The sequence below is a fragment of the Maylandia zebra genome, linkage group LG2, assembly GCF_041146795.1.
Source record: "Maylandia zebra isolate NMK-2024a linkage group LG2, Mzebra_GT3a, whole genome shotgun sequence".
NCBI classification, from domain to species: Eukaryota; Metazoa; Chordata; class Actinopteri; order Cichliformes; family Cichlidae; genus Maylandia; species Maylandia zebra.
The window spans coordinates 40,936,284-40,949,439 of NC_135168.1; the positions used below are offsets into that span (position 1 = coordinate 40,936,284).

At 40.1% G+C, this 13,156-nt stretch overlaps 1 protein-coding gene across 10 annotated transcripts in view; it reads left to right on the forward strand.

Annotated features, from left to right (window-relative positions):
- LOC105940793 (protocadherin gamma-C5) overlaps window positions 1-13,156 on the forward strand; it is a 315,331-nt gene that overhangs the window by 34,384 nt on the left and 267,791 nt on the right. For 2 of the 10 annotated variants that reach the window (XM_076873909.1, XM_076873962.1), the window contains exon 1: window positions 1,042-3,514. The exons of the other annotated variants lie outside the window; for them this stretch is intronic. In XM_076873909.1, coding sequence (XP_076730024.1) covers window positions 1,130-3,514 — 2,385 coding nt within the window. In that variant the 5' untranslated portion in view covers window positions 1,042-1,129. Of the gene's footprint in view, window positions 1-1,041; window positions 3,515-13,156 lie in introns of those variants that run through there. 10 annotated transcript variants of the gene reach the window in all.

Here is a 13,156-nt window from a genome sequence, read left to right on the forward strand (position 1 = left end):
GTTTTCCTTTCAGCAATGGTTCACCTTCAGATTAATTATTATTGCACTCTCAGTAGATAATTATCTGAGTAATAACTCACTTTGAACACATACCGTAAGGCCATAAACAGACATAAGAAAAGCCAAAAGGATTCTCCCAGAAAGCTTTAGTTCATCTGTTTATGGAGAAATGTTTAAAACAATAGTCATTGTGCTTTCAGAGGAGGATCATTGGTTAATACAAGTATATTGTGTTTCTTTTTTGGCAAGTCTGCTAAAATTGCCCTATAGCTACATGCATCCCTTGAATAGTTTGATTCCAAGTTAGTGCAGTTTTCCAAGTTTATTAAAGTTATGTTTTAACTGCGACCAACAGTAATGTGCATGCTCTTTGGACTAGAGGTGCTGCCATATGACTAATGATTTGTTACTTTTACTTTTCTTCATTTAAAATGTTGTAACATACTGACAAAGACTGTATTTTTCTTTTATACAAACTGAGCGTAAGGACTTGTTTGAGTAGACTCTGTCCATGGTGCTGAACACATAGAAGGCAACCATACGGAAAGCAGTTTGGAGACAAATTTTACATGCTGCTATTTTCATTAAAATTTACTTGCAGAGAAAATGTTAAGTTTAATCGCAGTTTAAGCTAAATAACACAATATTGCAATTTTGTAGATAAATGCTAAATACTGCGTTCACTGGCGTTAAAACAACGTTATAAGTGTGCACTGCAACATGGTTTTACTTACTTCCATCACAGCACTTAACAGATTCTTTGATCCTAGCAGAAACTGTGGCTGTAGTTACTTGCTTTAATGAAATTAATACAATTTAACATATTAAGGTGCTTAATTGTGTTTATATGGGAAATAGTTGCATGACGTCATTAACCTGTCAATCTGGTATTTTACTTGATGTTCTGTCTGAAATGAACACATCGTGTCGCTGTCTACCAGATTACTTTGAAACATTGTAACGTCAACGCCATCGTCTCCACCCATTGTTCCTGCGCTTTGTGTTGGAAGGAACCATTGGATTGCAGTGCTGATTTTTGTTTAATTCACTCCATCGCAAACGCGTTCGAGAGGTGAACTAACTCCGTTGTATCTTTTCTTTGCTGGCGGATGTTTCTGTTTTTGTAATTATGGAATACGGTGGATTTTTAGAACCTGGCCTGATTACCCTCTTTGTCGTCTGTATACTTGCGCTGCAATCAGTGTGTACTGAAGTAAGCTATTCTATCCAAGAGGAGCTGAAACCAGGAACTGTCTTTGGAAATATAGCTAAGGATCTCGGTCTGGATATTACTACATTGTCATCTCGCAAGGCCCGTGTTGACGCAGAAGGAGATAACGAACGATTTTGTGCCGTTAGTTTACAAACGGGAGATTTGAGCGTTGCCGAGCAGCTTGACAGAGAGAGTCTTTGTGGCACGAAATCGTCATGCATTTTAATCCAGGAACTTGTACTGGAGAATCCTTTAGAACTACATCGTATAAATCTACATGTTCAAGATATAAACGACAACTCTCCACAATTCAAAAGAAATTCCATTAAAATGGAAATAAGGGAGTCAGCAGAAAAGGGGACTCGTTTCCGAATAGAGGGCGCGCACGATGCGGATATAGGCAAAAATTCTGTTCAGAGGTACAGTCTACAAAAAAATGATAACTTTATTTTAATGGTTGATGCAAACAACGTCGAGCTTGTTCTTGATCACAAACTCGACAGAGAAACACAGCGAGAGTTTAATTTACCTCTCACAGCTGTTGATGGTGGTTCACCACAGAGATCAAGCACTGTTATGATACATGTCACCGTACTGGATGCTAATGATAATGCTCCAGTATTCAGCCAAGCCGTCTATAAAGCCAGCATACCCGAAAACTCTCCTCTTAATACTGTAGTGGTTAGAGTCAGCGCTACAGATGCTGATGAGGGAGTGAATGGCGAGGTGTCCTATGACTTTGGCCACGTGTCAGATATCGATGAAAAGGTGTTTTCTATTGATTTTAAAACTGGCGAAATCAGAGTAATTGGCGCAACTGATTTTGAGAAAAAGAATGCATTTGAACTGCCAGTCATAGCCAATGACGGTCTGGGATTAAGTTCGTCTGCAAAAGTTTACATAGAGCTAACTGATGAAAATGATAACGCCCCTGTAGTTTATTTAAAATCACTGTCTAATCCTATACCCGAGAACGCGCAAACTGGTACAGAGGTGGGCATCATTAACGTGCAGGACAGAGACTCTGAGAATAACCGACAGGTCCGCTGCTCCATTCAGCAGGGTGTCCCCTTTAAGTTGGTTCCTTCTATTAAAAACTATTATTCTCTGGTGACCACAGGACAACTGGACCGCGAACTAGTGTCTGATTACAACATTACAATCACTGCCACTGACGAGGGCTCTCCACCTCTGTCCTCTTCTAAATGTGTTCAGTTATCTGTAGCTGACATCAACGACAACCCACCTGTGTTTGAGGAACAGTCGTACAGCGCATATGTGAGTGAGAATAACAAACCGGGCTCCACTTTATGTTCCGTTGGTGCTCGAGACCCCGACTGGAGACAGAACGGTACAGTGGTTTATTCTCTGTTAGCTAGTGAGGTGAACGGTGCCCCGGTGTCCTCCTATCTGTCTGTGAACGGAGACACGGGTGTGATCCACTCTGTGAGGTCGTTTGATTATGAACAGTTCAGGAGTTTTAAAGTCCACGTGATGGCCAGAGACAACGGTTCTCCTCCTCTCAGCAGCAACGTGACCGTGAGTGTGTTCATCTCAGATCTGAATGACAACTCTCCTCAGATCCTGTACCCCTCTCCGGAGGGCAACTCCTTCATGACCGAGCTGGTCCCCAAAGCTGCACATGGAGGCTCTCTGGTGTCCAAAGTGATCGCGGTGGACGCGGACTCTGGACAGAACGCTTGGCTGTCCTATCAAATAGTCAAATCCACTGATCCGGGACTTTTTACTATTGGTGTCCACAGCGGAGAGATCAGGACACAGCGGGACATTTCTGAATCTGACAGCATGAAACAGAACCTTGTAGTGGCAGTGAAAGATAACGGACAGCCCTCTCTGTCTGCCACCTGTTCCATGTATTTACTTATTTCTGATAACTTGGCTGAGGTGCCAGAACTGAAGGATCTTTCTTATAATGAGAGCAATTCCAAACTGACCTCTTATCTGATCATCGCGTTGGCGTCTGTGTCCACGTTTTTCCTGACTTTCATCATCATCATCCTGGGTTTGAGGTTTTGTCGCAGGAGAAAGCCCAGACTGTTGTTTGACGGAGCAGTCGCCATCCCCAGCGGTTATCTCCCTCCTAATTACGCAGATGTTGATGGCACAGGAACTTTACGCAGCACTTACAATTATGACGCGTACCTGACCACAGGTTCAAGAACCAGTGATTTTAAGTTTGTGACATCATACAATGACAACACGCTGCCCGCTGATCAGACTCTGAAGAAAAGTCCATCAGATTTTCTCGATGCGTTTGGGGAGTCTGACGACCCTCCCCAGGTAAGAATACCACGTTGACGTCATTACACCTACGTCATTCAAAAAAAATTCAACCCTTCTTCGGAAACACATCTTCGGTGTTACTTTCTTTTAATCAAATCAACTATTTTCATAAAACTTTTTTTCATGGATGAAAATATTGTATATTACTGTACTTATGAACTTGAGTTAGTAAAGCTCCGAATAACATCATTAACCGAGAATTTTACTAAAAATTCGTCGTTTTTGTTTTAATATCAGTTCATGTCATTGGCCTTATTTCAACTGAATGAATATATTAATTAATTAATTAAGAAAAAAGAAACAAAAAATCACAGAGATAAACGATACGAAATCCTGCAGATTGAATACTGGATTTTTCACTGTGGATGTTCCTAAGGTTCAACTCTTAGTTTGGTAGAGCGAATACCTGTAAAGGTTTGCCTTCATACATCATAAAACTCCGTTCTGTTTGTTGTGATTATTATTAGAATTTTTTCTTGAATTTACTCACAGTCAAATATGTTGTGTTAATTATTCAACGAAATTCTGCAGTTGGATTTACCCATTCGTTAAAAATAAATAAATAAATAAATGAATTAAGCAAAACAAAAAACGTTGCAGAATAATTTAATATAATAATGAGAAAAAAATGTTTTTTCCTTCATAATAGTTTCGACTTTTGTTACAGAGCTGAATTCGGTATTCAGCGACTCATTCTTTTAGGCTGAATTTTTGCTTGGATGTTGTTTCAGGTTCACGCTTTCAGTTAAGAGTTTTTACAGGTTTTTGCTCAATTACATTTATAAACAAGAAATACATGTTTGTAGCAACAGTATCAAACAATGTAGTACTACATTTTATTGCTAACGTACCGTGGGGTAGATGGCATTGAACAGATAAAACAGAACCGAATTAATCAATAGAAAGCGCCTTTTGTCATCTGCCATTCTTCTCGGGATGAAGTCTCTTTCGATTAGCTAAGTTTCTTGCTTTTCGTCAACTTGAGGCTATTTTATAGTCCTTGTAGGATGCAGCGAGTGTCGCTGTCTACCAATCGAAAATTGTAAAACAGGCTACAGATGAGACAATCAAGCGTCTCCACCCACAGTGTTAAAGCTTATTGTTTGCCACTGCACTGTACTCCTTGAAGTACTCGCACATGAACACATGATTTTGTGTTTCTGAGGAATGCTGACCACCTCCTTCTTTTTCATTCAGTTTATTTTTTGAGTGATGGCATATTTCGTGTTTTCGGTGAACCTTGTCTGCACTTTCATGTGTTTTCTTCTGGCAGTAGAGCTGTGTTGTGGCGATGTGAGCTATTCTTTCCCCGAGGAAATGAAACAAGGATCGGTGATTGGAAACATAGCCAAGGACCTTGGGCTTCAAGTAAGCAGTCTTTCCGCTCGGAAGGCTCGGATTGCTCTCAAAGAAAACCGTAAACGTTACTGCGAGATAAATGTTGATGCTGGAGAACTGGTTGTTGGTGATCGGATTGATCGTGAGGAGCTATGTGGAGCTAAGGTTTCTTGCAATTTAAAATGTGAACTAGTACTCGAAGATCCACTCGAATCGCACCGGATATCTTTGCAAATTCAGGATGTAAATGACAATCCACCAGTTTTTGTTAAAGACGTCGTTAAATTGGATATTGGTGAATTAGCTCCGAAAGGTTCTCGCTACAGAATAAATGCAGCACGCGATGCAGACATAGGACAAAATGCTGTTCAGAATTACATTTTGCAAAGGAATAATTATTTTGCTCTGAACGTACTAACGAATGCCGTCGGCACAAAATACAGCGAGTTAGTTTTAGACAGGGAATTAGATCGTGAAGAGCAGCAAGATATGGCTTTATTGCTGACAGCTGTCGATGGTGGCAATCCTCCAAAATCAGGCACAGTAGTCATTAACATCACCGTACTGGATGCTAATGATAACGCCCCAGTTTTCACTCATACAATCTATGAGGCTTCTCTTCCTGAAAACTCCCCTATAGATACAGTAGTTGCAACAGTGAGTGCTACAGATGCAGATGAAGGAGTTAATGGTGAAGTAACATATGAATTCAGCGGAATAAGTGATATAGCAAAGGAAATATTTTCTTTAAATGAAAATACCGGAGAAATTATACTTGCAAGAAATGTTGATTATGAAGAAGAGTCGAAGTTTGAAATGCTAATTGAAGGGAAAGATGGTTATGGCCTTTCTACAGAAACAAAAGTTGTAATAGATATAACTGACGTCAATGATAACGCCCCAGTCATCCATATCAGTTCGTTATCAAACCGCATACCCGAGAGCATATCATTGGGTACAGAGGTGGGCATCATTCATGTGCAGGATGCAGACTCTGGGAAAAATCAACAGGTCCGCTGCACCATCCAGCAGGGTGTCCCCTTTAACTTGGTTCCTTCTATTAAAAACTATTATTCTCTGGTGACCACAGGACAACTGGACCGCGAACTAGTGTCTGATTACAACATTACAATCACTGCCACTGACGAGGGCTCTCCACCTCTGTCCTCTTCTAAAAGTGTTCAGTTATCTGTAACTGATATCAACGACAACCCACCTGTGTTTGAGGAACAATCGTACAGCGCATATGTGAGTGAGAATAACAAACCTGGCTCCACTTTATGTTCTGTTAGTGCTCGAGACCCCGACTGGAGACAGAACGGTACAGTGGTATATTCTCTGTTAGCTGGTGAGGTGAACGGTGCCCCGGTGTCCTCCTATCTGTCTGTGAACGGAGACACGGGTGTGATCCACGCTGTGAGGTCGTTTGATTATGAACAGTTCAAGAGTTTTAAAATCCATGTGATGGCCAGAGACAACGGTTCTCCTCCTCTAAGCAGCAACGTGACCGTGAGTGTGTTCATCTCAGATGTGAATGACAACTCTCCTCAGATCCTCTACCCCTCCCCAGAGGGCAACTCCTTCATGACCGAGCTGGTCCCCAAAGCTGCACACGGAGGCTCTCTGGTGTCCAAAGTGATCGCGGTGGACGCGGACTCCGGACAGAACGCTTGGCTGTCCTATCAAATAGTCAAATCCACTGATCCGGGACTTTTTACTATTGGTGTCCACAGCGGAGAGATCAGGACACAGCGGGACATTTCTGAATCTGACAGCATGAAACAAAACCTTGTAGTGGCAGTGAAAGATAACGGACAGCCCTCTCTGTCTGCCACCTGTTCCATGTATTTACTCATTTCTGATAACTTGGCTGAGGTGCCAGAACTGAAGGATCTTTCTTTTAATGAGAGCAATTCCAAACTGACCTCTTATCTGATCATCGCGCTGGTGTCTGTGTCCACCTTTTTCCTGACTTTCATCATCATCATCCTGGGTTTGAGGTTTTGTCGCAGGAGAAAGCCCAGACTGTTGTTTGATGGAGCAGTTGCCATCCCCAGCGGTTATCTTCCTCCTAATTACGCAGATGTTGATGGCACAGGAACTTTACGCAGTGCTTACAATTATGACACGTACCTGACCACAGGTTCAAGAACCAGTGACTTTAAGTTTGTGACATCATACAATGACAACACGCTGCCTGCTGACCAGACTCTGAAGAAAAGTCCATCAGACTTTTTTAAAACTATTGAAGATTCTTTGGACCCCCTGGAGGTAGGCTTTGTGCTTTTGAGTCCGAATTAAGTCACTTGTTCATGTTCCTCAGTGTTCAGCAAATTGATATCAATAGTGGTGAAAGTCTATAATATTCCACTGTTGATATGCTAATTTTATTTATTTATTTATTTTTTTAAATAGGGCTGATACAGAAACAAAAACTAAAAAAAATGTCTTAACTTTGAACTGGTCTTGAAACTTAACGGCCAGTCTCAAACTTTCAGTTATTCTTTTGTGTTTTTTAAAATGGGGATATGAGATAACATATCCATATAGTTTCTCTTGTGGCTTTTTGGTTTAGAATAATTAAAGACACCTTATATCTGCTCATTCAAGCGCTGTTTTTTCTTCTCAGTACTGTGTTTGAATGCCACATTTCTTGTTGAGTTGTCACTTAAATCTAGCAGTAAATATAGTGTATATTTGAATATCTTTCTAATCACTTAAGTAGTATGAGATTCGATTGACATCAAATTCATCTACAGCTGAATATATATACAGCTTTAGTCCAAATAAATTGCAGTCAGCGTATTGATGTATCCCTTGTAAAGTGTACAGTTCAATTTTTGTTTGTTTTTAATTTTGGTTGAACCGTTATATTCCCCTCCCTCGTGTAATTCTTCAGTGCTGTCACCAATGCCCATATTATCTCCCAATGAGCATTTGGAATGCTACTGCTGTTGTTTGTATTATTCTGATTTCACCATAGTCGCAAATAAGACCGCTATTTTTTATTTTTTTATCATTACGTTAATTTGTCAGTATTCAACTTCGTATGACAGTTTCTTCAAGCATGGCCCTGCTGCCACGCAGGCGTTGATGTGTATATGTCCATGTTGGTGAAGCTAACTTAGATTAACCTTCTCCTCTTTTGTTTTAACTACGTGCTTTCCAAACATGCCAACATTAGTACGTACAGCAGAAATCTCCTGCCTGAAGGTTATGTGCTCATAAAATAAAATAAAATAAAATAAAATAAAATAAAATAAAATAAAATAAAATAAAATAAAATAAAATAAAATAAAATAAAATAAAATAAAAGTGTTTGTAGGGCGGGATACATTTCTTCTTTATCCTGAGAGGACTCTCATCATGTAATGCGTTTGCAATACTAATATTTCTCTCATAGCGTCGCTGTCCACCAACATACATAGTAGGGTCATATTTGTTATTCTGCGCAGTGTAAACGTTTCTAGATCATGACCGATTTTTCACAGACAAAAGCAGCGAGGTAGCAACGTTTCTAGTTGGAATTGCATACATAGTCCGAAGAGGATTCCGGTGACTGCTCATTTTTACTCCAAAAGGCTTGCCCTTGGCGGATTCCTTATCGATTTAAAAGGAAAATGGAAAACAAAGCATCTCCGGGGTTCTGGGTCTTCTTCTCGGGAGTATTTCTTCTGGCGCTGCAAACGGTTTGTGGAGATGTTGCTTATTCTTTTCCGGAAGAAGTTAAACGAGGCTCTGTTATCGAAAATATCGCAAAGGATATAGGAATTGAGGTGGGAAAACTGGCTACTCGAAAGGCTCGTATTGATGTTGACAGGAACAGCAAAGGGTATTTTGAAATTAATAGGAGTACTGGAGATGTGATTGTTACCGAGAGGATTGACAGAGAGGGTCTTTGTGGCAAAAAATCTACTTGCATTTTAAAACAAGAGCTTGTTTTGGAGGAGCCTTTAGAGCTGCATCGCATTAGCTTCCACATTCAAGACATCAACGATAATTCACCGCAGTTTAAAAAGGATACCATCAAATTTGAAATAAGTGAATCTGCAGCTAAAGGAAGTCGCTACCGTTTAGATGAAGCTCATGATGCTGATATCGGACAAAACGCAATCCAGGGATATAGTATTGAAACAAATGAATATTTCCGATTGAATGTTATTGAAAAGGGTGGAGGAGGAAAATACAGCGAGTTAATTCTACAAAAAGAGTTGGATAGAGAACAAAAGAAAGAGCTAACGATTGAGCTTGTTGCAACTGATGGGGGCACGCCTCAGCGATCGGGTACTGCGGTTATTCATGTTAGCGTGCTGGATGCCAATGATAACGCACCAGTATTTAGTCAGGCCGTTTATGGAGCCAGTCTACTTGAAAACTCCCCGTTAGACATAGTTGTGATCACAGTAAGCGCGACTGACGCAGATGAAGGCGTCAACGGAGAAGTGACGTACGAATTTGATCACATTTCAGATGAAAGTTATAACGTGTTTTCTATTGATCAGAAGAGCGGTGAAGTCCGAGTAAGTGGGCCAATAGATTACGAGCACTTGTCGTCATACGAAATGCAAATTACTGCAAAGGACGGTCTCGGGTTGGTCTCATACTGTACCTTAATAATTGAAATTACAGATGTCAATGACAACGCTCCAATAACAACTATTAAGTCCCTGAAAAATCCTGTACCAGAAAATTCACCACCAGGTACAGAGGTAGGAATCGTTAACGTGCAGGACAGAGACTCTGAGAGTAACGGGCAAGTCCGCTGCTCCATCCAGCAGGGTGTCCCCTTTAAGTTGGTTCCTTCTATTAAAAACTATTATTCTCTGGTGACCACCGGACAACTGGACCGCGAACTAGTGTCTGATTACAACATTACAATCACTGCCACTGACGAGGGCTCTCCACCTCTGTCCTCTTCTAAAAGTGTTCAGTTATCTGTAGCTGACATCAACGACAACCCACCTGTGTTTGATGAGCAGTCGTACAGCGCATATGTGAGTGAGAATAACAAACCGGGCTCCACTTTATGTTCCGTTAGTGCTCGAGACCCCGACTGGAGACAGAACGGTACAGTGGTTTATTCTCTGTTAGCTGGTGAGGTGAACGGTGCCCCTGTGTCCTCCTATCTGTCTGTGAACGGAGACACGGGTGTGATCCACGCTGTGGGGTCGTTTGACTATGAACAGTTCAAGAGTTTTAAAATCCACGTGATGGCCAGAGACAACGGTTCTCCTCCTCTCAGCAGCAACGTGACCGTGAGTGTGTTCATCTCAGATGTGAATGACAACTCTCCTCAGATCCTGTACCCCTCCCTGGAGGGCAACTCCTTCATGACCGAGCTGGTCCCCAAAGCTGCACACGGAGGCTCTCTGGTGTCCAAAGTGATCGCGGTGGACGCAGACTCCGGACAGAACGCTTGGTTGTCCTATCATATAGTCAAATCCACTGATCCAGGACTTTTTACTATTGGTGTCCACAGCGGAGAGATCAGGACACAGCGGGACATTTCTGAATCTGACAGCATGAAACAGAACCTTGTAGTGGCAGTGAAAGATAACGGACAGCCCTCTCTGTCTGCCACCTGTTCCATGTATTTACTTATTTCTGATAACTTGGCGGAGGTGCCGGAACTGAAGGATCTGTCTTTTAATGAGAGCAATTCCAAACTGACCTCTTATCTGATCATCGCGCTGGTGTCTGTGTCCACCTTTTTTCTGACTTTCATCATCATCATCCTGGGTTTGAGGTTTTGTCGCAGGAGAAAGCCCAGACTGTTGTTTGACGGAGCAGTTGCCATCCCCAGCGGTTATCTCCCTCCTAATTACGCAGATGTTGATGGCACAGGAACTTTACGCAGTGCTTACAATTATGACACGTACCTGACCACAGGTTCAAGAACCAGTGACTTTAAGTTTGTGACATCATACAATGACAACACGCTGCCTGCTGACCAGACTCTGAAGAAAAGTCCATCAGACTTTGCTGATGCTTTTGGAGATTCTTTGGAGACTCTGGAGGTAGGAGGACATGTTTTTAAACTAGGCTCTTGTGTTCATGTCTTCCAGCCTTACTAATTCATATCAACTTTTTTCCACCTTCAAACACCATATTCAATAGCCAGTTTAATGGGGTAGTATGACACCAGGCAGATTATGCTCCTGAAATTTGGCTTATAATTCAAAATCGACAGTCTAAAACCCCTAAAGTGAGTTGTGTGTGTCTCTTAAAATCAAAAGAAAAATGTTAAGAGGACTATAAACTTTTCTGGGATATGCAGTTATATTTTCCTATGCTGTGTGGCTTCTGGTTAGATTGTTTTATGCATAAGGACAATTACATTTTAGTTTAAGAGTAGAGGGTATTGTTTCTATAGATGTTTATAATGCATCATCGATTAAATGTTATGCACACTTATCTAAACGCCTAACTACCTTTTCAGTGCTGGCTATGAACATCACACCGCTTGTTAAGTTGTCTGTTAAAGTTACTACTGAATGTAAATTGGATTCATAATTGCTTCATATGCACCTGAGACATGAGATTTGGTTGACTTTAGAGTTTGGATTTTTCATGTGTTACAACTGCAGTCTGCCGACCAGACTCTGAGGAGAAGTCCATCAGAGTTTGTAAATTATTTGGTTGATAACGGGATTCCCTAAAAGTAGGGCCTTGTTATATTTTTGTCATTGATGGCATATCTTTATGCTTCACTATTGATCTGAACTCTCTGACTTTATACAACCATTTAGATGATCTTCTAGAATAGTGTTCTGGAATCATTTCATGGTGTTTATTAATTTGATGTTTTGTTTATCCTCTCTGCTCAGAAAGTTAAGAGGTTATGAGACAAGTTTTTAATATCCATCTACATTAGAGTCTTATTTGCAAGTGCAGGTTTCAAATACATATGAGAGAAATCATTCTTAAATTACTGAATATTTGATGTTGCAATATATGTTTTTATAGCATAATGTTCTTAAGTAGATTCCTAGTACTGAGGCATTATTCCTAATCTTCACTATACTAAATCTATTTTCAAGGGTTACGTTTTGTTAAGATTTCAAAAATACAAGGTCTCTGTTGTTTTAAATAGGCTCTCCCTGTATTTATTTATTTGAAATCCACCCAGTTAAAAGCTATTTGTTCATGCTTTGATCATCCCTGATGAAAAAATAGCTCCTGATCCACAAAGTATGTTAGGTGTTGAGCTAGTTTTTCATTTCTTGGTTATATATGACATGTACATACAGCAACAGCCATTTCAAAATAGTGCTATTGATTTAGTCTTATAACCTAACTCACCACGCAGTGGTCATATAATTGAACTTAGTCTATACAATCGAATATTGTAGTAGGTTCAAAATGGCTTACGAAGTCTTTTGTTTCCAGGCCACTGGCCGTCATGCTATAAAAGTATATTATTGCTATTAACTGCATAAATGCTCACAATAAATATTTAGGGGTAGTTTTTATGCCTTTCCAATTTAAAATCTTTACATGCCAAATTTAGCTTTTGATGATTACTCAGACATTCAGTATTAGCTTTTGTCACAGCAAGTGCATAAAAGTTCTGACCTCTGAGGGTACAATGAGTTGGGTCAAAATGATGCCATTATCAGTGGTGTTACCTGACTTTGTGTAAAGTCTCAGTTTTCACCCAAATGACTAATCACTGCAATGCAGATGAAGCTGAACTGTCAGTGCCACTTTTTCATAGTTTTATGCTACAAATAAAGTGCAATAATTGTATTCCTCTATATTTTTCTCTATTCTGTAACCTCTAACTAAGAGAACAAATTAAAAACAACAGATGCATAATTCCAGTATCAGCATGCAATACTTTAAGAATGCAGTCTTGTCTGGTGGTTGGAGAACTATAAGACAATGCAAACTGCTAAATAATATAATTTCAAATCACATGCTGAAAGTTAATCCCTGTTGGAATTCTCAATAGCAGCTTTTCCTTTCTACTCAGTGACCAACCCTGACATTCAGACCACTGAATAGTGCTGTTAAATAATACTTTGATGTTGTGAAACATTTTTTTTCATATAAACTGGTAAGTTATGATGTTATACCAAAATCTTGCATAGGAAGGTTTTCATCATTAACAGCACAGGGAAAAAAAAGTCTTAACTCATTCCAGACCTGCAGATTTCACTATTAAATGCTTGGTGTTTTTACATTAGGTTATTACCAGACATTGAGTGAGACAATCTTTGTTTACTGAGAAAAGAAGATACTTAAGTTATTACATGATACAGGATCTAATCTCTCTTGGTAATTTAAGATTTACAAAAA